This window comes from Rhinoderma darwinii, chromosome 11 (assembly GCF_050947455.1).
Source record: "Rhinoderma darwinii isolate aRhiDar2 chromosome 11, aRhiDar2.hap1, whole genome shotgun sequence".
Lineage (NCBI taxonomy): Eukaryota > Metazoa > Chordata > Amphibia > Anura > Rhinodermatidae > Rhinoderma > Rhinoderma darwinii.
This window is the reverse complement of record NC_134697.1, coordinates 31,890,097-31,913,785: the sequence shown is the minus strand read 5'-3', so window position 1 is coordinate 31,913,785 and position 23,689 is coordinate 31,890,097. Positions and strand designations below refer to the sequence as shown.

Below are 23,689 nucleotides of genomic sequence, written 5' to 3'. Positions count from 1 at the left end.
TTCCCTTCACAAGCAATGTGAAAAAAAATTAACTGGTATCACCGCGTCTGTAAACGTCTGAACTATTACAATATTATATTATTTAACCCGTGCGGTGAACCTCGTAAAGAAAGGGTCTGTTCACATCAGTGTTGCCCTTCCGTTGAGGGGTTCCCTTGGAGGTTTTGGTCGGGTTAACCCCTCAACGGAAAGGCAAACGGAAACCTTAGCTTCCGTTTCCCTCACCATTGATCTCAATGGTGACGGAAAAGTTAATGGCTTCCGTTTGGTCACCGCTGTGACATGTTCCGTTGTTTAGACAGAACCAATAGCGCAGTTGTGGAACCCTGTCACAACGGTGACCAACGGAAACCATTAACAACGTTTCCACCGTCACCATTGAAATCAATGGTGAGGGAAACGGTAGCTAAGGTTTCCGTTTGCCTTTCCGTTGAGGGGTTAACCTGACGGAAACCTGCAACGGAACGCCTCAATGGAATGGAAACGCTGATGTAAACAGACCCTAAACCACCAGAATCACTGTTTTTTGGTCACCTCCTTTCCCACGAAAAATGGAATAAAGTGATCAAGAAGTCCCCCAAAATGGGTACCACTAAAAACTACGGATTGTCTCACAAAAAATAAAGCCTCACACGCTAAATTGATGGAATAATAAAGTTATGGCTCTCAGAATGGGGCGACACACAACAAATTTTATTTTTAACAATATTCGTTTTCTTGTAAAAGTACTAAAACACAAAAAAAACTCTATCAATTTAGTATTGCCATAATCCTATTCACCCGCAGAATAAAGTTAACATTCGTCGTTTTTACCGCACGATGAACGCTGTAAAAAACAAAAACCAAGCCCAAAAAGCACTGGAGGAATCACTGTTTTTTTCCCCATTCTACCGATGTAAATATTGATGGAGATATACAAAAGTTATGGCTTTTGGCAGGTGGGGAGGAAAAATTAAAATAAAAATCCAAAAAATGGCAGCGGCGGGAAAGGGGTTAACTTCATCAGACGTGTCCTCTGTCTCAATTGGCAGTCCGATCCTTTCGGTAGAAGCTGATTGCTAGAAATCAGGTCATGTGCCTGCAGTGGCTGGGTAGAAGCTGGCATATGTTGCAGACTTAAAGCTGCCAGGGGAGATCTGCCAGAGTTACCTGTTAGCTTCTTAATCCGGAGCACTTTCAGGCTAATCTTTCAGAAACTGCTGGGATTTCTGCTCTGAAGGCAGGGCATGGATCTAGCAGCAGCAGCACGTGTTATTAATAGTTCCTGTTGGCTCCTGTAATGTTTAGTGAGATCAAGTCAGCAGCACCAAACCGCATATAGAACAGGTAATCGAAAACCCCAAAACACTGTTCCTGCGAGCAGACCTAATAAGAGCATGTAAGTGAGTGTACTGTAATAGCAAATATTTCTACATAATGTAGACTGCGGATAAGTGTCCATGTATGATGTGTGTATTTTCTACATTAGGGCTCATCATCTCATTGTGGTTTCACACGGGACTGCTGGTTAGATTATTAACTCATGGAGTTATTAGGGGTTGTCTAGTCATAAGAAATTAATGGCCTATCCTCAGGATAGGCCATCCATATCTGATCAGTCGGGGTCCGCCTGCCGGCACCCCCACCGATCAGCTGTTCACTCCATTCACTTCAAATGGAGAAGGCTGTAATACTGTGAACCGCCACTACAATGTGTCGGTGATTCGCAGTACGAGCAGGTAAGGAATGAAGGGAAACTGCGCTTTTACGAGTGCCACGGCCCCTTCAAAACAGCTGATCGGTGGGGGTGCTGGCAGGCGAACCCCCACTGATCATATATTGATGGCCTATCCTGAGGATAGGCAGTCAATTTCTTAGGAATGGACGACCCCTTTAAAGAGGATCTGTCAATTCTCCTGACGTGTGTTTTAGTAAAATTTACTCCCCATAAAATTTTAATTCTAGAGCACCTTTTCTTGGAACTTTGTATTGTTCTTTTCGTCTGTTATTCCTCCTGGAAATGTATAATTAAATTGATAACTGCCCGTTATCATTCCGCTTGTCAATGGGGCATTTAACTACACACTCTGTCTAATTACCTGGAGATTTGTATTTTAGAACCGGGTTTCAGTGGCCCTCTCTCTCTAAAATTCTAGACGTTGGTTGTAGGTATTTATTACTACAGACTGGCGGTTGACAATGGTGGTCTGATATTGTCTTCCTATTTCTGCTGTGCCTGTTGATAAGGCAATGACCTAAACATATTTGGGGCCTGCTTACCAAACAGAATGGCAGACATATATGGGAGCCTGAAGGGCACCCTCATAAATAATCACAATGGGAGATGCCAGTTTTTACCTGAACTTCCCCGTTTTGATTTTTATTTATTTTTTAGGAATTAAGACATTTTAGAAAAATTCTGCCATTGAAATACTAAGTAACCAGCATTAGTACAACATTGACTGAGCTTAGTGGATGCAGTTCTAATCCCAAGCGACCTGTCATTGTAATTATTTATATTTATTTCTTTGTTCCTTTATCATGTAAGGTCAATTTTTCTGCGGCAACAAGCGCTGTGATGAAAAGGAGGGGCTGAAGAGTTGGGAAGTAAACTTTGGCTATGTAGAACATGGAGAAAAGAGGAATGCCCTGGTAAAACTGAGTGAGTCTGTGCGAATATGTTCCGAGGTTTTTATTATGTAGCCGAGATAGACTTGTAATGAGTAGTCTGCGGAGATATGGACATACCGAAAATTAACATAGTCATAATTACTAACGGACCGTGACCACATTGTGCTTAAACCCCTTATTTAGAGATGTCTGTTCCCAACAATCTGACACCAAATTCTACGCAAAACCGCCAGTGATTTATATGAACATTAGCTTGCAATGTTATGAGTCAATTTCCCCTTTACGGATATTACTTTTGCAGTGATAAAAATATATATATATATACACTACCGTTCAAATGTTTGGGGTCACCCAGACAATTTAGTGTTTTCCATGAAAACTCACACTTATATTTATCAAATGAGTTGCAAAATGACTAGAAAATATAGTCAAGACATTGACAAGGTTAGAAATAATGATTTTTATTTGAAATAATAATTTTCTCCTTCAAACTTTGCTTTCGTCAAATAATGCTCCATTTGCAGCAATTACAGCATTGCAGACCTTTGGCATTCTAGCTGTTAATTTGCTGAGGTAATCGGGAGAAATTTCACCCCATGCTTCCAGAAGCCCCTCCCACAAGTTGGATTGGCTTGATGGGGACTTCTTGCATACCATACGGTCAAGCTGCTCCCACAACAGCTCTATGGGGTTGAGATCTGGTGACTGCGCTGGCCACTCCATTACAGATAGAATACCAGCTGCCTGCTTCTTCCCTAAATAGTTCTTGCATAATTTGGAGGTGTGCTTTGGGTCATTGTCCTGTTGTAGGATGAAATTGGCTCCAATCAAGTGCTGTCCACAGAGTATGGCATGGCGTTGCAAAATTGAGTGATAGTCTTCCTTATTCAAAATCCCTTTTACCTTGTACAAATCTCCCAGTTTACCAGCACCAAAGCAACCCCAGACCATCTCACATTACCTCCACCATGCTTGACAGATGGCGTCAGGCACTCTTCCAGCATCTTTTCAGTTGTTCTGCATCTCACAAATGTTCTTCTGTGTGATCCAAACACCTCAAACTTCGATTCGTCTGTCCATAACACTTTTTTCCAATCTTCCTCTGTCCAATGTCTGTGTGCTTTTGCCCATATTAATCTTTTCCTTTTATTAGCCAGTCTCAGATATGGCTTTTTCTTTGCCACTCTGCCCTGAAGGCCAGCATCCCGGAGACGCCTCTTCACTGTAGACGTTGACACTGGCGTTTTGCGGGTACTATTTAATGAAGCTGCCAGTTGAGGACCTTTGAGGCGTCTATTTCTCAAAATAGAGACTCTAATGTACATGTCTTGTTGCTCAGTTGTGCAGCGGAGCCTCCCACTTCTCTTTCTACTCTGGTTAGAGCCTGTGTGTGCTGTCCTCTGAAGGGAGTAGTACACACCGTTGTAGGAAATCTTCAGTTTCTTGGCAATTTCTCGCATGGAATAGCCTTCATTTCTAAGAACAAGAATAGTCTGTCGAGTTTCACATGAAAGCTCTCTTTGTCTAGCCATTTTTATAGTTTAATCGAACCCACAAATGTAATGCTCCAGATTCTCAACTAGCTCAAAGGAAGGTCAGTTTTATAGCTCCTCTAAACAGCAAAACTGTTTACAGCGGTGCTAACATAATTGCACAAGGGTTTTCAAGTTTTTTCTAATCATCCATTAGTCTTCTAACACAGTTAGCAAACACAATGTACCATTAGAACACTGGAGTGATGGTTGCTGGAAATGGGCCTCTATACACCTATGTAGATATTGCATTAAAAACCAGACGTTTGCAGCTAGAATAGTCATTTAGCACATTAACAATGTATAGAGTGTATTTCTGAGTAATTTAATGTTATCTTCATTGAAAAAAAACCTGTGCTTTTCTTTCAAAAATAAGGAAATTTCTAAGTGACCCTAAACTTTTGAACGGTAGTGTGTGTGTGTGTGTGTATATATATATATATATATATATATATATATATATATATAGATATATATAGATATATATAGATATATATATATATATATAGAAAGATAGATATTTATTTTGTAGGTTGCCTTTGAAAATTAACAGTGCTTTATCTCCACTATCGGACATGGGACCTAACAGCTTTATTTTAGCTGTTAACACAATACGCTGGTAACAGGAAACAAACAGAATTCAGAATTTACCTTCTAGTTATTTAGGGTATGTGTGCACCTTTTTCAATAAATTTTTGTTGTAATTTCCCGAATGCATCTGAAATTTAGATTCGAGCAACTTTGCAGATATTCTTGAATAAAAATCTCAAACCATTTTGTGTCCACAGCTATGCAAATATGCAGATCTGTGGTTACAGACCAGAAACATCCCAGGTGTAATTATTTTTCCTTCCATCTTTCCCCTACTACTTTCTAAGTTACATTTTGTAGGTTAGCAAGAAATGGGGACTGATGAAAGAGAGTATGACGGCAAGATCAGACTGCACAAGGTTAGTTTGTAGTCTGTTACCATGGATATGCATAAATCTACATAGGAGCTGTCAACACAAAACAATAGATTTTTAGACTATTTGAAAAGTTTGTCCTTTTTACATATTAGATGCCTTGGAGCAAAAAATTGGTTGTGAAGGTGAACTTAAAGGGGTTATCCAGGGACCAAAAATTGCATTTCAATAATATATGTATGTGAAGCTAAGTAACTTACTGATATACTTTAATTAAAAATTCTGTACTAAATGGTGCAGGTCAAACCTCATGAATTATTCAGGAAGCGCTGGAGCTTTTCTAATAGTGAAGATGCTCTGACACGGCCCCACTTGACTGAGCTCTTGCCTCGTGCTGTTCGTGAACATGACTGCAAGGGGCTGTCACATTGCCTATTGCTTGAATCCCGAACAAAGCATCAGCTAGCGCTTAGCACTACTGGAGTCCCCGAGCAGAGCATCAGCTGATGCTCTGCCTGGGGACTCCACAACTTCTGCCCACGTCATTGTCCATATATAGACAATGCCGTCGGCAGCAGTACTGGAGTCCCCGAGCACAGCATCAGCTGATGCTCTGCTCGGGGACTGCAGCGATGGGAAACCCCTGAATTGACCAAATATGGACGTCAGGAGCAGTGCTGGAGTCCCGAGCAAAGTGCTAGCTGATTCTCTGCTCGGGACTCAAGCGATAGGCAATGTGACAGCCCCTTGCGGTCATGTTCACGAACAGCAGATGAAGCAAAAGCTCAGTCATGTGGGGCCATGTCGGAGCGTCACTATTATTAGAAAAGCTCCAGCACTTACTAAATAATTCATGAGCTTTGAACTGCACCATTTAGTACAGAATTTTTAATTAAAGTATATTAGTAAGTTACTTAGTTTCCCATAAATGTTATTGCAAACCCCTTTAAAAACAGTGCAATAAATGTACCGTATGTCACTGTACAGTACAATATAAGTAGAGTTTTAAATTCTGGCCAAGACTATCCACTCCAAAAGCCTTGTTGGCAGCATCTGACTGCTTATATAAATGAAATACATGCTTACATATACAACATATTCTATAAACCAGTGCTATTGGAAGCATTCCCATGTGACATTGTGCTGGCCTTCAGCTATCACAACAAGAGTGGCCACGGGGTACCCCCCCCCCACCACGCCTCGCTGTCACTCGTGCTCTGTAAAGAAGTAGCTATATGATCTGATTCCAGATTCTTGTACAACCATTTCCTGCACCAGATTTGTACTTTGCATTATTTAGGCATTGTTCACATGGCGCTCAATAAAAACCGCCGTGTAAACGTGTAAAAAACACTAAAGTTTTTGTAAAGCTCTTTTTAAAATACTTTACGCTTTTTGGCGCATTTTTTCAGCGCATAATCAGGAGTCACATTGACGATGGGAATTAGGCGCGTTTTCGGCAAGAATTGACGTGACTCTTCGTTTTTTACACAACGTGGTTTTTAAATACATGCAGAAAACGCGTCAAAAACGCATCAAATATACGCCGTGTGAACGTTAAGGTTCCCAGAATTATGGTGTGACTGTGTTGTCCAATGTTTCTAGCTGTCGAGCCATCATACAGTACGGTCACAGGAACGAGTCACTTTACATTGGGGCGTTACGTCACTACGGCCCAAATGTCTTTGTGGATTACTATTAACACTAGACGGTAGGGGACATAGCAATAATTTTTTTAATGAATATATTCGGAAGGATCTTGATTTTGATTCTTAATTTCCATTTATACTTAAAAATTTGCTTAAAATCCCCCAAGTACCAAACAAGCCCTGTACGATTTCTTCATATGTGGACAGCTTAGAGTTAACCATATAAATGCGTTCACATACAAGCTGCCTACTTGTACCTAGTTTATATGTGTGCAGCTTGTTGTATGAATATGAAGTCATTTCAGGCCCTTCCATTAGTACATTTCATACTCTGTTCATATTCATGGACTGACCTTGTCGTCCTTTTACAGGACTGTGTCCCGAATGTTCATACAAATTGAATTTCCACCACAGGTAAGTGAAAATTAATAGCAGGTAAGCCGTACCCTGCAAGGACGCTGGTAAATTTGACCTTTAGGACGCAGCATATTCTTCTGTTTTTGTCATACCTCATTCTAAGACCAAAACTTTGCGTTTTGCGGTGTATTTTATGTATAACTTTTCGTTATATAAAAATGAGCCTTTAACTTATAACATTTTTATATATATATTGTATAGATTTTATTATATATTTTTTTTATTTATTTATGTTTTTAAGCCCCGACAGGGCAAGTTAGGGAATTAAATATAATTTTTAGACCCCACGTGGAAGTCCACTTCACCTGCTTGTGGATGCTGTCCTCATGTATTATAGATTAGGGCATTAAAAAAGTGGAGAAGTTGCCCATAGCAACCAGTCAAATTCCACATTTATATTTTTGCTGCGATTCTTTGGAAAGTGAAAGCGGCACCGTCACTTGTTGCGATGTTCCTTTGCACTCATTTTCTTTTGGCAGTGCTACAAAACATAAACCATATTTATACAGTATCTTGGGGGGGGGGTCACTAATTATTTTCATGTTTTCCTTGAGGGAGTGTGGCGTTATTTAGCACAAATACGTGCAACATTTTTTATGCCAAAAACCTTCTGGCCAGCAAATATCAGGTCAGACCAGTTGTCCATTGCAGAAGGGTTCGTAAAGGGCAGTGCTGGCGTCAAATTTAAAGATATATTTTTTGCAAATATGGCACATTTTTGTGAATTTAGCATACGTCTCTTACAATTCACCCAAAATTCATAACCATTCCCATATATATATAGACAGCTTGGATACTGAGACTTGAAGTCATTGAGTGCTGGGGAGGAGACATCCAAGCAAAGGGGAGGATTTGAGTCAAAATGGTTTTGTAAATGGAGTTAGACTTTTAGAAGTACAGAAGAAAGAAAAGTTTGAGTGGGGTCCAGTTCCTAGAGAGAACAACCCGGTGTCTCCAGAGTGAAGATGAGTTCGGCCCATGGATGTGGAAGGGACATGGAGCTCAGAAAAGCTCCAAAGCCCATTAGCTTTAGCAATCAATGGGGTCAGTCAAATCCCACTGATCATACATTTATACATTATCCTATCGATTTACCATAAAAGTTAGCGGGAAAGCCCCTTTAAGGAAGACCAAATTGATTATAAATATCTGCTGCGAGGAGTTATTAAACGTCATTTTTATTACTTTTCTATTCCCAGGAGAAAAGAGGTCCAGACGAAATCTCAGAAAATAAAAATATCTGAAGATACAGGAGAACCTTCTAGTAAAAAGTCTAAAAATTCCCGAAAGAACAGAAAGGGTAAAGGTAATTTGATTCTCTGTAGCATTGTCATCTCAAATCATTGTCCATCATCCGGGAGCAGCTGTCAGCCTGAAAACTGGATGAGCAAGCCAGCCCACCAGAATTATCCAGTATAAATCTCCCAGCTTCCTAAACTATATCTCCAACATACCATTGGCCATACAGGGCCCAAATCTTTAGCCCTATTAAACAATGGGACCTGTATCCGGAAAGTATGGTGCGTACTGCTCGTTCATGGCTGCCGTGTTGCGTAGGATCTTTGCAGTGGCACATACTGGTCTGAAGACAGATGGATTTATTCCTTACACCGACAATGCTGGTGAGATCTCTTGCCATCTACAGACACCTTTTAGCAACCTGTTCTGAGGCCTAGGTCATTTTTAGAATAGAGTTTGTTTTCTGTTCCCCCCCAGGCCCCCATGGGCGCATTGGACCAAGCATATCCTGGAGGTTAACGTGCTTTCGTTTTTATATTAATTTATATAGGACGCCAGCCAAACTAAGTTTACTGCTTGGTAGGGTTTTCATTTTAATGCTGAAGACCATATCTAAAGTTAATAGTTGGGGACCCCTCTATTATACCTTCAGATAAATCTGGTGGCCATTGTTTAAACATACTGGGTTGTTTTGTTCTAGCTTTGTAAGCATATGTGCTGCCCATACTCTAGGTCAGAGGTGGGTAAACCTTGCTGACCTGGGCACGATTTTGTCCTCAGACAGAACTTTGACCCATTACTTTGTGACTATAGTTCAGGAAGATTTTTTTTTATCTTTCACTCCCCGCCCTTTTTTTTTTTTTTGTGGTATTTCTAACACGTTATTTGTCTGGTGTTAATATAACCGATCTGTGACATTGCCTAAGATAATTTTTCCTACAATAATAACCAAAAATATTGGAAATTAACCATTTTTAAATAATACATTTGAGACATTTTGGGGCAATGTTGGAATGCTAGAAGACTTCTTTTAAAGTGTATATGTTCTTTTTTTTTTTTGGAGGTAATAAAAAAATCTTTCTAGTGACCGGCCCATAGTCTTTTTACGTCGGTCACTAACGGGCCTTATTCCGATGCCATAGACTTTTTACGTCGCGGCATCGGAATAAGTAAACAGAGCAGGGAGCTGTCAAATCTCCCTGCTCTCAGCTGCTAGAGGCAGCTGAGGGCTGGGAGCGTCCCTGCTCTGTCGGGTGAGATCGATATTCGTATCGATCTCACCCGTTTAACCCCTCAGTGTTTTTGGAGAGAGGGAGAGAGCTCCCTCTCATCCCACCGACACCTGGCGATAAGATCGCCGAGTGTCTGTCTCCCATGGCAGCCGGGGGCCTAATAAAGGCCCCCAGGTCTGCCTGTAATGAATGCCCGCTAGATCATGCCGCAGGCATGACCTAGCAGATGCCTGTCCGTTTTAAACGGACAGGCAGTAAGTAATACACTGCAATCCAAAAGTATTGCAGTGTATTATAATAGCGATCGGAGGATCGCAAAATGAAGTCCCTAGTGGGACTAGTAAAAAAGTTTAAAAAAAAGTTTAATAAAGTTAATTTAAAAAAAATGTGAAAAAAAAAAAAATGAAAAACCCAGCTTTTCCCCTTACAAACTGCTTTAGTATTAAAAAAAAACAAAATAAAGTTAAAAAGTTACACATATTTGGTATCGCCGCGTCCGTAACGACCCGGACTATAAAGCTATTACATTACTTAACCCGCACGGTGAACGCCGTAAAAAATTAAATTAAAAAACGACGGAAAAATGGCTGTTTTCTGTGAAACCTGACTTTAAAAAAATGTGATTAAAAAGTGATCAAAAAGTCGCATCTACTCCTAAATGGTACCACTAAAAACTACAAGTCTTCCTGCAAAAAAAAAGCCCTCATACAACTGCATCGGCGAAAAAATAAAAACGTTATGGAGACACAAAAACAAATAATTTTGAAAAAAAAATAGTTTTTCCTGTGTAAAAGTAGTAAAACATACAAAAACTATACAAATTTGGTATCGTTGCAATCGTAACATCCCACTGAATAAACTTATTGTGTTATTTATACCACACGGTAAACGGCGTAGATTTAGGACGCATAAAAGAGTGGCGAAATTTCAGATTTTTTTCTATTCTCCCCCCCCCCCCCCCCAAAACAAAGTTAATAAAAGTTAATCAATAAATAATATGTACCTAAAAATGGTGCTATTAAAAAATACAACTTGTCCCGCAAAAAACAAGACGTTCTACAGCTATGTCGACGCAAAAAATAAAAAAGTTATAGCTAGTGGAATTCGACGATGGAAAAACGTAAAAAATAACTTGGTCATTAAGGTCTAAAATAGGCTGGTCATTAAGGGGTTAAACAACCTTAGGCCATAGGTCATTTTGCTTCATCATCCAACAGTGAGTCTCAGTGATGATACCTCGTAAGGATGCACCCAAGGTGCCGCGTAAAGATGCACCTGTATATTTAAAGCATACCTGTTGTTTTAGGTGACTTTTCAGAATAAATTGTCATATGTGTGTACATGAGGAATAACAACATTTTTGGCTATTATAAGATTTGTATATGGCATTTTGGCATGAGGCTAGTTTTCCTCTCTGAATGTCATATCTCTAATTTTCAGTTTGGTCTGAGCTCCGCTCCAGAGGGGAAGGAGAGTAGCTTCTATGATGTCTCCTATACACTTCACACAGAGTAAAGAAGAGATCCTGCTCTTCTATCTCTCTAGCACACCCTCAGAAGCAGCAGCATGGAGGACACTATGCAGCAGTAATAAGCAGTGTAGCTGTGAATCCAGCAGTGGGGTTAAACAGAGACACTGCTGCAAATTCTAGTAAGTGTTCGGAGTGTCTCTGTCTTCCTCCCCCACCCCTCTCTGTAGATTACTATGGGCAGCTTGTAACCTGTGCCACCAGTGAGCTGACAATAGCAGTTAATTAAAAGTGAATGATCAGTGCAGGAGGGGGAAGAGAAGCGGCTCATAAGTGGATTCTATATATGATACAAAGCATATCATCTCGATTTTATGAAAATTGTGTTTAAACTACCATGATCGTTTAAAAAATATATATTTTCTTATTTCTAATGGTAGTCATTTCAGTGAAGTTTTAGATTCTCAACCAGCTTTCCACAGAATGTGAATGGTATATATTCCTGCATTTTTACAAATTTTACATTTCCTACCACCCTCCTACTGGTTTCCCTTTACAACCTATTCCCAAATTCTATTTGACAGCTCAGATGGGTTGCCCGTGTCATGCACCGCCCCCTCTGGTTCTGTGTTTTAAAAAAACACTTCCTCAGGTGCTGTCACTATGTGACCTGTCTTACTCAACATATATACAGTCCTGTTTGGACAGTGACTGACATAATAGGGCATTTGGGTCCATAGATCTAGTCCTGCCATAAAATCCCTCACCTATATGCCAATAATTTACTTGTAATCAATGCTTCCACGCCCGCATTTTAGATGTAATGTTTCTTTGTATTTAAAGAGTCTCTTTATCCGAGCAGCTTGTGAGCCTTTTGTTATTACCGATTGTTATATTCTGGATCTATGGGGAGCGCTGTGTTTACTCCTACACGTGCAGCGCGGCTGGCACTTGTACCGCTGTGTCAGGAGATGAATCCACATTCATATCCTGAGGGGAAGGGTTTTCATCTCTCTGCTGCATGACGAGGGGGGAGGCAGTAGCCATGGACTATCACCCATAGTCTCCACTGAAGAAAGCCTCACTCCATAAATCAGTGCCTGTGACACCGTAGGATATTATTAGTATTATTTTATAGTTACTCATTTTAAAGTTATGTATTCCATATGTGTTACTTCCAGATTTTTAGTTACAAAAATGAAATTTTTATGCATTTTTTTTTTCAAAATGTTACGCTTTGATGCAAAAATACATGAAAGTGCCCAGAAGTGTAAGGTGCTGGGTGGCATTTTTACAATGTGCCAGGTGTCTACTTTAATTTAAAGGTATGAAAATTGGCCCGGCAGTGGAAGGGTTAAAGGTAGCTCTTATTTAATGCACATCGGGGGTACCCATCTGCTTAAGATGTTCTGCTGAGATCAGTCATGATTCTGAATTTTTGTATTTTTATTTTTCAGCCACATCATCAACTAGAAATGCAGATTCCAGTGAATCGGGTAAAACCTTTAGCAAGATTTACATAAACATCCGTGTGCTATACAAAGCAGAATTATTATTGTTTTCTGCAGACACTCATGGTTGCTCAGATTCCAATAACTTTTGGATACACAAAATATTAGATTGTCCTAATGATTCTGAAGGAACAATTCTGCTGGTGTATGTGTCTACATCTGGTGTATGTGTCTACATCTGGTGTATGTGACTACGTCTGGTGTATGTGACTGCGTCTGGTGAATGTGACTGCGTCTGGTGTATGTGACTGCGTCTGGTGTATGTGGCTGCGTCTGGTGTATGTGGCTGCGTCTGGTGTATGTGGCTGCGTCTGGTGTATGTGGCTGCGTCTGGTGTATGTGGCTGCGTCTGGTGTATGTGACTGCGTCTGGTGTATGTGACTGCGTCTGGTGTATGTGACTGCGTCTGGTGTATGTGACTGCGTCTGGTGTATGTGACGGCGTCTGGTGTATGTGACGGCGTCTGGTGTATGTGACGGCGTCTGGTGTATGTGACGGCGTCTGGTGTATGTGACGGCGTCTGTTGTATGTGACGGCGTCTGTTGTATGTGACGGCGTCTGTTGTATGTGACGGCGTCTGTTGTATGTGACGGCGTCTGGTGTATGTGACGGCGTCTGGTGTATGTGACGGCGTCTGGTGTATGTGACGGCGTCTGGTGTATGTGACGGCGTCTGGTGTATGTGACGGCGTCTGTTGTATGTGACTGCGTCTGGTGTACGTGACTGAGCAGTATCTTGGCATGCCCTCCTTACATTAACACCCACTCCATGCCAATCATTTTCATGTCCTGTCGTGAATGTTTTTTTAAAACTACTCGTATTCGATTTTTCTGACCTCCCTAGACTTTGTTAACCAATAGTCTATTTTGGCATCTGTTTAATGGATACGTCATGAATAGTTTGTGAGCGCCACTGTCAGGCATCCGTCACAGCCTACGTTTCACGTATATGGCGAAGGTGTATAAAAGGAGCTTAGCTTGTCACGATCTGGATATCCGTTTCAGTTCTTACCCATATTAGAAAGATTCTGCCATGGACATGAATTTGCAGTTGACTTGTAGGTCATTGCCAAAAAGATTAAAGGATTCACTTCAATGCCAGCAATAGAGCTTAAAATGTAACTAAGGGTTGCAGTGAATCCTCTTACTTTTGTCAGTATAATTCTACACTTTATTCTGCAGACACAGATAAGGAAGATGGTGGGGATGATGATGGCGGTGCTTCCAATGAGATCTGGAAAGGCCCCCAGAAAGAGACCGATGAGAAAACCCGGTTAGTTACCGCTGTCTGGTGTTCTGGGTGTTTGTAGTATTAGAAAGTTTCTTCAGTCTTGTGCAATCTCTAAATTCATTCTTTTTTTTTTTTATTGCAGGGAAGAAGAGTTTGACGAGTACTTCCAAGATATGTTCCTGTAGATTTTAACCAATGGTTTTAATAAATTCCTATTTTTTTTTAATGATTGTAATCTCTTTCCTACTGTGGGAGTCATGTTGTCTGATCATGTATAAACCAGGTGAGATACAACTTCATGAGGTTAAGTGGACTAATATTGGCTATTGGTAAAATGAGTTCCTCATCCCTTCACTAAAGGAATTTTTACACAGCCCGACGTGGGCCATGTAAACGGCGCCGATCAACGAGACCGCTATTATGGGGACGATCACTCGTTACTCCGATCGCTTGTTCGCAGCGCATCTCCCTGTTTAAGCGATAATATTTAAGGCATTTAAAATGACACAATCCGCCGATGAACGCGCGTTTGCTCATTCATTGGCTGATAATTGCCCTGTTTACACAGGTCAATTATCAGGAACGAGCGTTCTGTGAATTCTCATTTGCCCGATAATTGGTCTGTGTAAAAGGACCTTAAAGGGAACCTGTCCCCAGCATTTCACCTATTGAACTTTACATATCACTGGCCGCTGCTATCAAAAGTTCATTGCCGTTATCCCCGCTCCTAAACTCCTCCTTCGAAAGTAAATAACGGTCTGCAAACGTTAGACGCTTTTTATCGTAATAATCCGGCGTCCCTTTGTGCACACACACCAGAAGAGGACATCAATGCACAAGCGCGGGATTTAGTGTGCTGGGGGAAGGCGAGGAGCTGTCAATCAAAAGTAAGGAGGCGGGTAAACTCAGAAAGACTTGGGGAATGAAGATCTGACTCTTATGCTCATTAGCATACGGTGTGGGAACACTAAAAACTGAATACTAAAGCTACAGAGCCGACTAAGAAGACAATTATAGGTTATATAGAAATGGTTTTTCACCCACTACCACCAGGTATTGCTGGTTTAATAGGTGAAATGCTGGTGACAGGTTCCCTTTAAAGGCAAATCAGATCTTGATGCCACCTTCTTGTTTGCCACATTGCAGAGACTTTGAGTTGCACCCAGAATCACATGGATCAAGTATCTAGCCGTAGCCTTAAAGTAGTGGTCACATCTGAAGCATTGAGGTGGAGAGAACAGACACTTGTTGCATCGGCTTCTCCACTGAATTCTATGGGAGTCACGGACGAGGCAGCTCTCAGCATTTTCTGTAACTCCCATTGACAAAAGAGAGCTGTATGCAAGCACCCTCACATTTTCATTGAAGCAAATGCAGTTGGTGGCTACTGATGAAGATTTTTCATCAGACCATTTTTTTCCTGATTGGTGGGGGTTCTAGAACCCCCCACCAATCAGGCATTTATGGCATATCCGGTGGCACAATGATACAAAAAAAGCATAACAAAATTTATAGGGGCTTTTTTTTTTAAATAGTAATATTTTCAAATTCTGTACTCCATACTTCTGTCCTTGACAGTGTGAATTTCTTACTTCGCTACAGTTTTCACCAGATGGGGATATGTTCAAAATAGTGCAATTCTCAGTAAAGAGATGTCCGTCCCTAAGGAGAACTTGAGGTTAATTCTTTTACATCTCGAAAGCCCTGATAAAAGCTAAATCCAATATACAACAAGCAGCTTATGTTTATGCAACTCGTCTTGCTCAGCTCCTGTACATCCGGGCTCCTCCAGCTGAGGCCTGGAAAATGACATTTATTGCATTCCCATAGGCCCTGTTCACACAGAGGTTTTTTTTTGCAGCGGAAACCGCGGCAAAAAACAGTTGAAATTGACTCCCATTCATTTCAATGGGAGGTGGACGCGTTTTTTTTTTTAACGCAATTTTGACGCGTTCTTTGGCAAAAAAACGCTTGCGGTTATTCCCTCTTTCTGTTGAAGAGAGCTAAAAAAAAGCCTCAAAAAATTGCGGCAAAAAGCACGTGTGGTGAAAAAACACTTAAAAAAACCAGGGCGGATTTTTCCAGGCACATACCCAAATTGTTTCAATACTGTAAATATTTATAGGATGTGTTACGTGATAGAGATTTCAGATGCTCCATGTTATAAATGTTACATAGAGGAATGTGGCTTCTTAACTTGTACTGACTAGCACATGCATAATACAGTATATTTATGTGTGTATTTATCTTGATAGACTGATAGAATGAGAGAGCGGGAGACATATGGATAGATACTAGATAGATATATAGTTCCAGCAGAGATTCACATCCATCTAATATCTAATTCTGCACTGTTATGAGTGGGTGTTATGGGTACTTGGGCAAATAGCCAAAGCAGCTGCTATGGGGCCAGAGGTTAAAGGGCTTGTCCAGTTTACAAAACCTATTTTTTATTAGGGAATTCTTCGTTAAAAGGGTTGCCCAGGCACGAACAACTGATGACTTATCCACAGGACAGGTCATCAGTATATGATCGGTGGGGTCAGACACCCGGACCCTGCACCGATCGGCTGCCTCCGGTCGCTGGATGTTATGAATGGTATGCGGTATTCGGAGCCGGAAGCAGGTGGCTCAGTACATTGCATAGGGGCAGGTGTTGGACCCCACCAATCATATATCCTGTGGATAGGTCATCGGTTGTCAGTGCCTGGACAACCCCTTTAATAGAGGGTAGTCCCCTGTTCAGCACCCGGAAGACTGAATACTGTATAGGCTGCCAGCCTGGGGCAGGTCCTGGAGGACAGAATAGAGAGTTATTTTGCTGTGGACCTTCCCTTCTCTCTATATGCCATTATACAACTGTCTGAATTTTGCCTTGCCCATAAATATTATCATATATGTTTAGGGCCAGATTAGTAAAGAGCGTGACTGAGCAGAAAATTCAAGGACCATCAAAAACATTAGACTCCGCACCAAGTCTATGGTAAATCTTCCTGTAAATACTTAGTGGTAGATTGAGTAATAGGGATCAAACTAATCTAGAAACCTTCTATGTATATTATATTGTGTTTTAGTCATTAGCCATTTCCTTTGAACATGTGGAATTTAGAACTTATAATGGTGGAAAAATCCCTTTTAAATTCTGTTCTTATATAAATAAGACCAACATTTAAAGGGGCTTTATCCCCATAATAAGTGATGGCATATCACCAGCATATCACTTCCTGGGCCGTGGAGGTTTTATGGATAAGACCCCCATAGTCTTCAAAATGAAGAAACTACTAAAAGTTTCTAAAAATGTTTTCTTCAGAACCAGTGCCATGCTCAAGTGAATGGGGCTGAGTTGCAATACCAAACACAACCCATAGACAAGCGTGGCGCTGTTTTTTTTCCAATCCTGGAAGACCCCCTTAAATTTTGTTGCACCTTTACCATTTTTCCCTGCACACCCCGGCACCCATCCACTTGAATATTCTGTGTTGCAGTACCCTGCACGCAGTCTTCCATGGCCTCGACAACAGACACAGCGTGTCTTATGGTCACTGCAATTGCAGAACGTTTTTTCTTGTGTATATATTACAAAGTCGTTTATTATGCAACTTCCTACGAACACAATTTAAGTAAAACTTTCTCAAGTCACCAGGGTTTAATAGCAATTGACACCCAATACATAAAAATAGGTTCCTCACAACTATGTTATATTCTAAGTCCAGTCACCTTCCCATATGGGGACATTATAGTGTTGCACTCAGTCTCTCGTGGTCCTCTTGATGTCTTTTTTTTTTTCTACAAAACTGTACATGTTTTTGATTTGTTCTGCGGCCCGTTGTCTTCACCACCTTGTTCTGTGTCTAATAAGAAAAAATAGAAGAGGAATGTGAACAGCAGTGAAAGGTTCAGGTTTTATAAGTGCCCCCTGTGGTTACAGATTTATGAGACTGATCCTTGAATTAGAATGTTTTCCTATAGATCGGTTTTAACACTCCTTTCCTCCTGGCACTTTTTGCATTTTTGTGTTGACAGAATAATAAATAGAAGCAAGTTATAATTCATCATCTACATACACACATACTGACATATACAGTGACTGATGTGGTTTGGTGCCAGTTCGCTAGTACAAGTCTAATGCCTGATTTAGGGATTTTTATTTCTGCAGCATTTAATCAAAGTGACTTTATAGCCGCTGGATTATCAAATATAACCGTCATGGAAATGTAAATAAAACTCACTTTTTGGGTTAAGGGGTTGCCCAGGATTTAAAAAACTTGGCTACTTTCTTCCAAAAACGATGCCACCCTGTCCACAGGTTGTGTCTAGTATTGCAGCTCAGCTCCATTGAAGTGAATTTGGCTGAGCGGCAATATCACACACAACATATAGACAGGTGTGGTGCTGTTTTTCTAATCCTAGACATTCTAAAAGGAAATGTTAACACAAAATCTATCACTCAGCAATGTAATCTTGTACACAAATGTCCTAAAGAGTTGTCATTCTCATGTGCGACAAAAAGGGTAAGGTGTTACAGATTTCTACAACGTAACCAAGAAACTCCTGCCCCGGGGGAGACTCCATAAAAGTAGAACTTTCCTTTAATTGGGTTGGCCAATTTTTACTACAGGTTAAGGTATGTCAGTTAACGCATCATACTGGTAAAAGTAGAAAAGTAACTATCATTCATCAGCAAGGCAATGATCACATGTCATTTTTTTGGGCGAATTCATGGTATACGGTTGTTCAAAAGGGAGTAAATTGGTGATGTATTCATCTGTATGTCATACAGTAGCATGCGTCCGGGCTCTATGTTGAGTATATGTCAGTATTTTGTATACACTGAACGTGGACAAATAACGAGGTCTGAACAGAATCTAATGAAAAAGTAAAAACATGTATTTAGACTTTATATACCAAACATACATCAGCCTTTAAAAACAAGAAGCCGGTGTGGCGATCAGCTCATAGAGCATATGGACAGGGGTTGATGCAGTGAAAAAAATGTCTTTGATATATTTTAATTTTGAAAAAGGGCATAGTTTTTCCCTATAAACTATTGGGGAATAATTTAGTTTTCTATACCACGCTGAACCCAATATAATGATCAGGAACACACTGAGTATTGCCTAGTGCAGGACCTGCGGCGATGGTGGATGACACAGGGATTTCCTATTTGGTGATTTTTCATTTCCTGTGTCATGTACCCCTTCCTCAGGCCTTCTGCTAGGTAAGCTACAGTATCAGTTTTGCCTATAGTGTACCTTTAAGACATTTGAATAGTCAAACCCCTTCTCTATTGTTGAGGTCCTTTTTATGGCCACATTAATGACTTCCTTTAGTTTTTCATTATACTTTATTGACCAATGTTTGAATTGTTTTCTGGCAGAGAATAAAAAGTAGAGGTCGACGTGACCTTGTCAGCTTGACATTGTCGTATAAAAAAAAAAATGCTTTTTTATCAAAAATAGTTTAAAAATATTTTTTTTTTCATGACTATTTGGCCACTAGAGGGAACAGTAAAGATATGGTATGGCTGATACAAGAGCATGCTTTATGTATTACTGATGTCCTATGTAGAAAGCCCAACATGACTCACATGAAATATCGACTATATTTTACTGCAAAATAGGGAAAGCAAACCTGCTGAAAATACAAAACTGTCTGTCCTATGTTATCTGTACAATGAAGTACTTGTATATAATGATGTGCACATAAAATGATCTTTGCAGCATAAATCTGCGCTGGATCGGCATAGAGTATTAAACATGTCCGTTCTTTTATTTATCACTGTTTCTGATATATGAAACCCTCTACAGCTACTTAGAAGAAACAGAGCTAAACCCGTCTGTGGAATGTGAGATAAAGTTGCTGCTATCCAAGGAGAAAAACAAAACTGCAATAATACATGCCAGAGGCAGACCATTTGGGCTCTATGAGGCACTGGGAGCAAGGGGGTCCAGCCCTGGTTGGTCTCATAAGTGTTACTGGGTGGTGAGAACTGTGCAGGACTCTCCTCTCCAAAAAAAAGTCTGTGTCCAATTGGGCCAAGGGTCAGGGAAAACAAACGTCAGGCCCTTCGGAACAGGGTGGTAATACCCTGCACAATAATGGAGGCCTATTTTGCTGTGGGGCCACTGGTTATTAGAAAAGCCTTAAAAGCAGTCATATAAGGTCTCATTCAGATGGCTGTAATGTGGGTACATCGCAGCATCCGTATTACCACAAGTCCCTGGCCAACCGCAGCTGTAGTGACCCAGACTATTCCCATGACCGGGATTGATGATGCTGTCAGTTCAGGTCACTAAACCCACGGTCGGGCTGGGATTTGCAGTCGTAATATGGACTATAAAATACAACCGATTTACGCCAATCTGAATGAGGTCCTTACTGAAAGCTAGAACGGGGTTTAGGGGGCCCCGTTCTAGAAATAGGCGCAAGTCCCAGAGGTGGGTCCTGCATCCATCTGACATTTATGACATATCATGTGGACAGGTCATAAATGTCCATTATGGGAAACCCCCTTTAACCTGATATTTATGGCAACCAGGGTCTACATGGCTGCTCATTACTCTCCTTAGTACAATCAGAGAGCAAGACTGTAGGCATATGTGAATGGCGGTGGTTACAACTTTAGTAACAGAATAATAATGTTAAATGTCCACTGAATGTAATGAATAGCTGTGATGCGGCTGGGCTCACCCTACATGCACTGCTTCAACCAGGATTGGGGGAACAAGCATGGGTCTCATGTTTACTCATAGCATAGCTTTTAGTAGTTATCTTATTACTGAAATATTATGATTTGGGAGATCTAGTGGATTTAATATTGAAAAGGGGATAATCCAGGACTGGATGTATATAATCAAGAACCGCTTCAGACATTAGACATCTCCAGGAATCACTTAAGCGTTTCAGGCAATCAAATAGCCCTTAGGCCTCATTCAGACGGGTGTATTGTGATTGTGGTTTACTATCTTTATTCTAGATGTAACACCGGACTCACCCGGACATTTTACTGAACCGAACTTATATCAGTATGGATCTAGATGGTGCTGTAAGTTTGATTCAATAGAATTGGGGGTGGTTGGTACCAGGTGTTATATATCCATTGTACAATACACTGATCTCAAAGGCGTAAGCGTTTCCTGTGGATGTCTGTAATGTCTTCGAAGCTTTCGATATCATAGGGTTTGTTTTTTTTATAGTTGGCCATACACTATAATGAACCAACCATGTGGCCTCACATAGCCTAGTGGAGTCGGAAAGGCACAGTGTTTTCCTAGGTCTCACCCATTGGACCCCCATCAATTGGGCATGGATGGCAATTCTAGCACTATACCTGCAATGATTTTAGTAAGACAACCCCTTTAAGATATTTCACATTTTTTATATACGAGTGCTGGATTATTCACTTTGTTATGATTACATAAATTTCTGAAAGTCAATGGCAAGTGGTGAAAGCTTTGAATAAATCAGAGGAATCTGAAATGTCTGCTCCAAGTGGCTGAAACTCGTGTCTTCGCTCAGCCTTTGAGCATCTGCAGAATATAGTTTGTGGATTTGTAATATTTAAAATTGTGACCCTCCATAATCTTTTGTCATATAATTGCTTACCCCATGTACCGGCTTTGACTGAATGTAACGTGTAGTCCTCTAATGGATTTGCTGAGAAGATCTGAGGGATCCATATTCTGAAAGCAATGTTGACCACCAACAGTGTGTTGTGTGTATGAGCAGTTGTCATGGTGTGTAGCTGATGTGTGTGATATGAGATGTCGATGTTTTGACTCTTATCAGTCTCCTAATCGCATTCAAACAAAATGTATCACCTGCACTTTGTACTTTGAATCCCTTTGATGAGATCACTTGTTATTTAAATCACGACCTGGATTTACGCTCTCCGTTACCTAACCAAGCAAAACTAATTACATATCCTAATGATTGAACATCTGGTCAGTAAACGATTATAATCCCATAACGTTAACTGCTGTTACATTTGGTCTCTTGTGATAAACTAGCCACTAGTGTCGAATCAATGCAGGGAAATGCTAGAGGCAATGAATCTCATCCTCCACGTCTAGATCATTCTCAATCTAGGTGTCGATTGCCCCAACAAATTTCTGGTTGGACCGTAACTTATCTGGTTTAATATCCATTGGCTGGTTTCTCCTCTTAAGCGGTCAAAGAATGACCACATACACAGTCATTGTCAGTAGGCAACTCCTAACCCTCTCTCGACAACACGTTCCAACATAAAACGAAGTGTGTGATACCCGTATCAGAGTTTATAAGGTCTATGTCTCCCAGGCAGAGAATCTACCCAATGTATAGGTTGTGCTCATACATTCTTCGGGCAGCATATGTGCGGGTTCAAACACTATATGCAGAGAATGCGTTGAAGTCCAAGCGTTAAAATGGTTGTCCTATCAGGAAAACCACTTCTCTAAATGCAGATCTGCTGGTTAACAGCTGATTGCCACAAATCCAGCAGGTAAAACCCCAAACTATCTGTTGATATTGCTGGTGGAAGCTGTGGGTGGCCACACATAGCAGGGGACCCCCTTTCTATGACATCATATGCTGTAATAAGGGATAGAATCTATGAAAGGGCTTCCTTCTCTTGATATATGGTTGAACAGATATTGTGGCCATGTGACATAGACCTAAGGGGCATATGCCATACACATATTTTCCAAAAACTGTAATGTATCCCAGCAGAGGAAAATAGAAAAGCTTTTCCTGGTTTTCTCTGATGACATACAATCCTGGTTTTGACCGTAAATATACGAATTCTACACAGTCTAAAAAGTGCTGGATGATGCAAAATGGATTATATGCTGAAATGGGATTTTGTGGTAGGTGGCTCACCCGATGAGGAGAAACACTTGGTGAAAGCTAGTGGGCGCCAACACGTGGTTCAAGAAACATTGCTGGGGAAATAATTTCAGCACATGGTCCTAAACCTTGTCAAGAGAATTTTACTGGACATACCTTATGCTTCATAACCCACAGTAGACACTACTTACCTTTCTTAACCCCCACATCATTTTCATGCAGCTTCTTCTGTTCTTCTAAAGCCTTCATCTTTTCATCATACACATCAGCTTGTGATTTCCAGTGAACTCTGTTATTTTGAAGTCCATCATACATGGGCGTGATTTCTTTATGAAACCGAGAAAATTCCTAGAAGCCGTAATTAAATAATAATTATCAGTTCTAGTCACACGAACCTAAAAACTATACAGCCCCTTTCACATCACATTTGGGAGTTCTGCTCCTCCGTATGTCTTTGTAAATCAAAACGAAGGTTAGGATCTCGACACAAGTGAGAGGAGAAATCTGAGAGAGGATCCGACGTTACCTTTCCATAGCGTCACATTGGGCGTGTAGGAGACATACGTTCAGTTGACTGGAAAATGTTTCACCCACTAGGTCTATGGCCAGCTTAAAGGGCTTGTTCAGGATTAGAAAAACATGGCTGCAATCTGTCCATGGGTTTTGTCTGGTATTGCAGCTCGGCACTAGTGATGGGGCTTAGCTGCAATACCACACACAACCTGTGGATAGTTGGGATGCTGTTTTTGCAAGAAATAAGCCATGCTTTCTGATGCTGGACAAGCTTTTTAAGGCTATCAATATCAAGCCTGGTAATTGAAATTGGGTGAAAGCCTTAGTTGACAGGTGTATTTCCCACAGAATTGCTTCAACATATCTACAAGATTTAGCGATATAAACTAAAATGTTAACATGAGTTTTATCTACTTTTAAACATTTATCTGAAGATGTCTATCAATTATCAAAAATATTTTAAATGCAAACATCTGCAGGAATATGTGTACGAACAAAATGTATGAGACTCGGAGAATGCCAATTTTCAGCTCCATACGTCAAAGTAGGGTTCACTT

General features: G+C 40.6%; 3 protein-coding genes across 7 annotated transcripts in view; 2 read left to right on the top strand and 1 right to left on the bottom strand.

Annotated features, from left to right (window-relative positions):
• LOC142662822 (protein FRA10AC1) overlaps positions 1–14,019 on the top strand; it is a 37,368-nt gene extending 23,349 nt beyond the window's left edge. The window contains exons 9-14 of one of the 2 annotated variants that reach the window (XM_075841020.1): positions 2,528–2,641; positions 7,068–7,110; positions 8,313–8,413; positions 12,510–12,548; positions 13,745–13,835; positions 13,936–14,019. In XM_075841020.1, the coding sequence (XP_075697135.1) occupies positions 2,528–2,641; positions 7,068–7,110; positions 8,313–8,413; positions 12,510–12,548; positions 13,745–13,835; positions 13,936–13,978 (431 nt within the window). In that variant the 3' untranslated portion in view covers positions 13,979–14,019. Of the gene's footprint in view, positions 1–2,527; positions 2,642–7,067; positions 7,111–8,312; positions 8,420–12,509; positions 12,549–13,744; positions 13,836–13,935 lie in introns of both variants that reach the window. The other variant, XM_075841019.1, reaches the window with a different exon arrangement.
• The window catches only part of RBP4 (retinol binding protein 4), a 349,798-nt gene that overhangs the window by 269,667 nt on the left and 56,442 nt on the right, over positions 1–23,689 (top strand). The window lies entirely within an intron of this gene.
• PDE6C (phosphodiesterase 6C) overlaps positions 17,421–23,689 on the bottom strand; it is a 49,196-nt gene continuing 42,927 nt past the window's right edge. Inside the window, exons 21-23 of one of the 3 annotated variants that reach the window (XM_075841018.1) lie at positions 22,811–22,967; positions 21,408–21,410; positions 17,421–17,644 (exon numbers count right to left, since the gene is read on the bottom strand). In XM_075841018.1, coding sequence (XP_075697133.1) covers positions 17,580–17,644; positions 21,408–21,410; positions 22,811–22,967 — 225 coding nt within the window. In that variant the 3' untranslated portion in view covers positions 17,421–17,579. Of the gene's footprint in view, positions 17,645–21,398; positions 21,553–22,810; positions 22,968–23,689 lie in introns of those variants that run through there. The other 2 variants (XR_012851003.1, XM_075841017.1) reach the window with 2 other exon arrangements.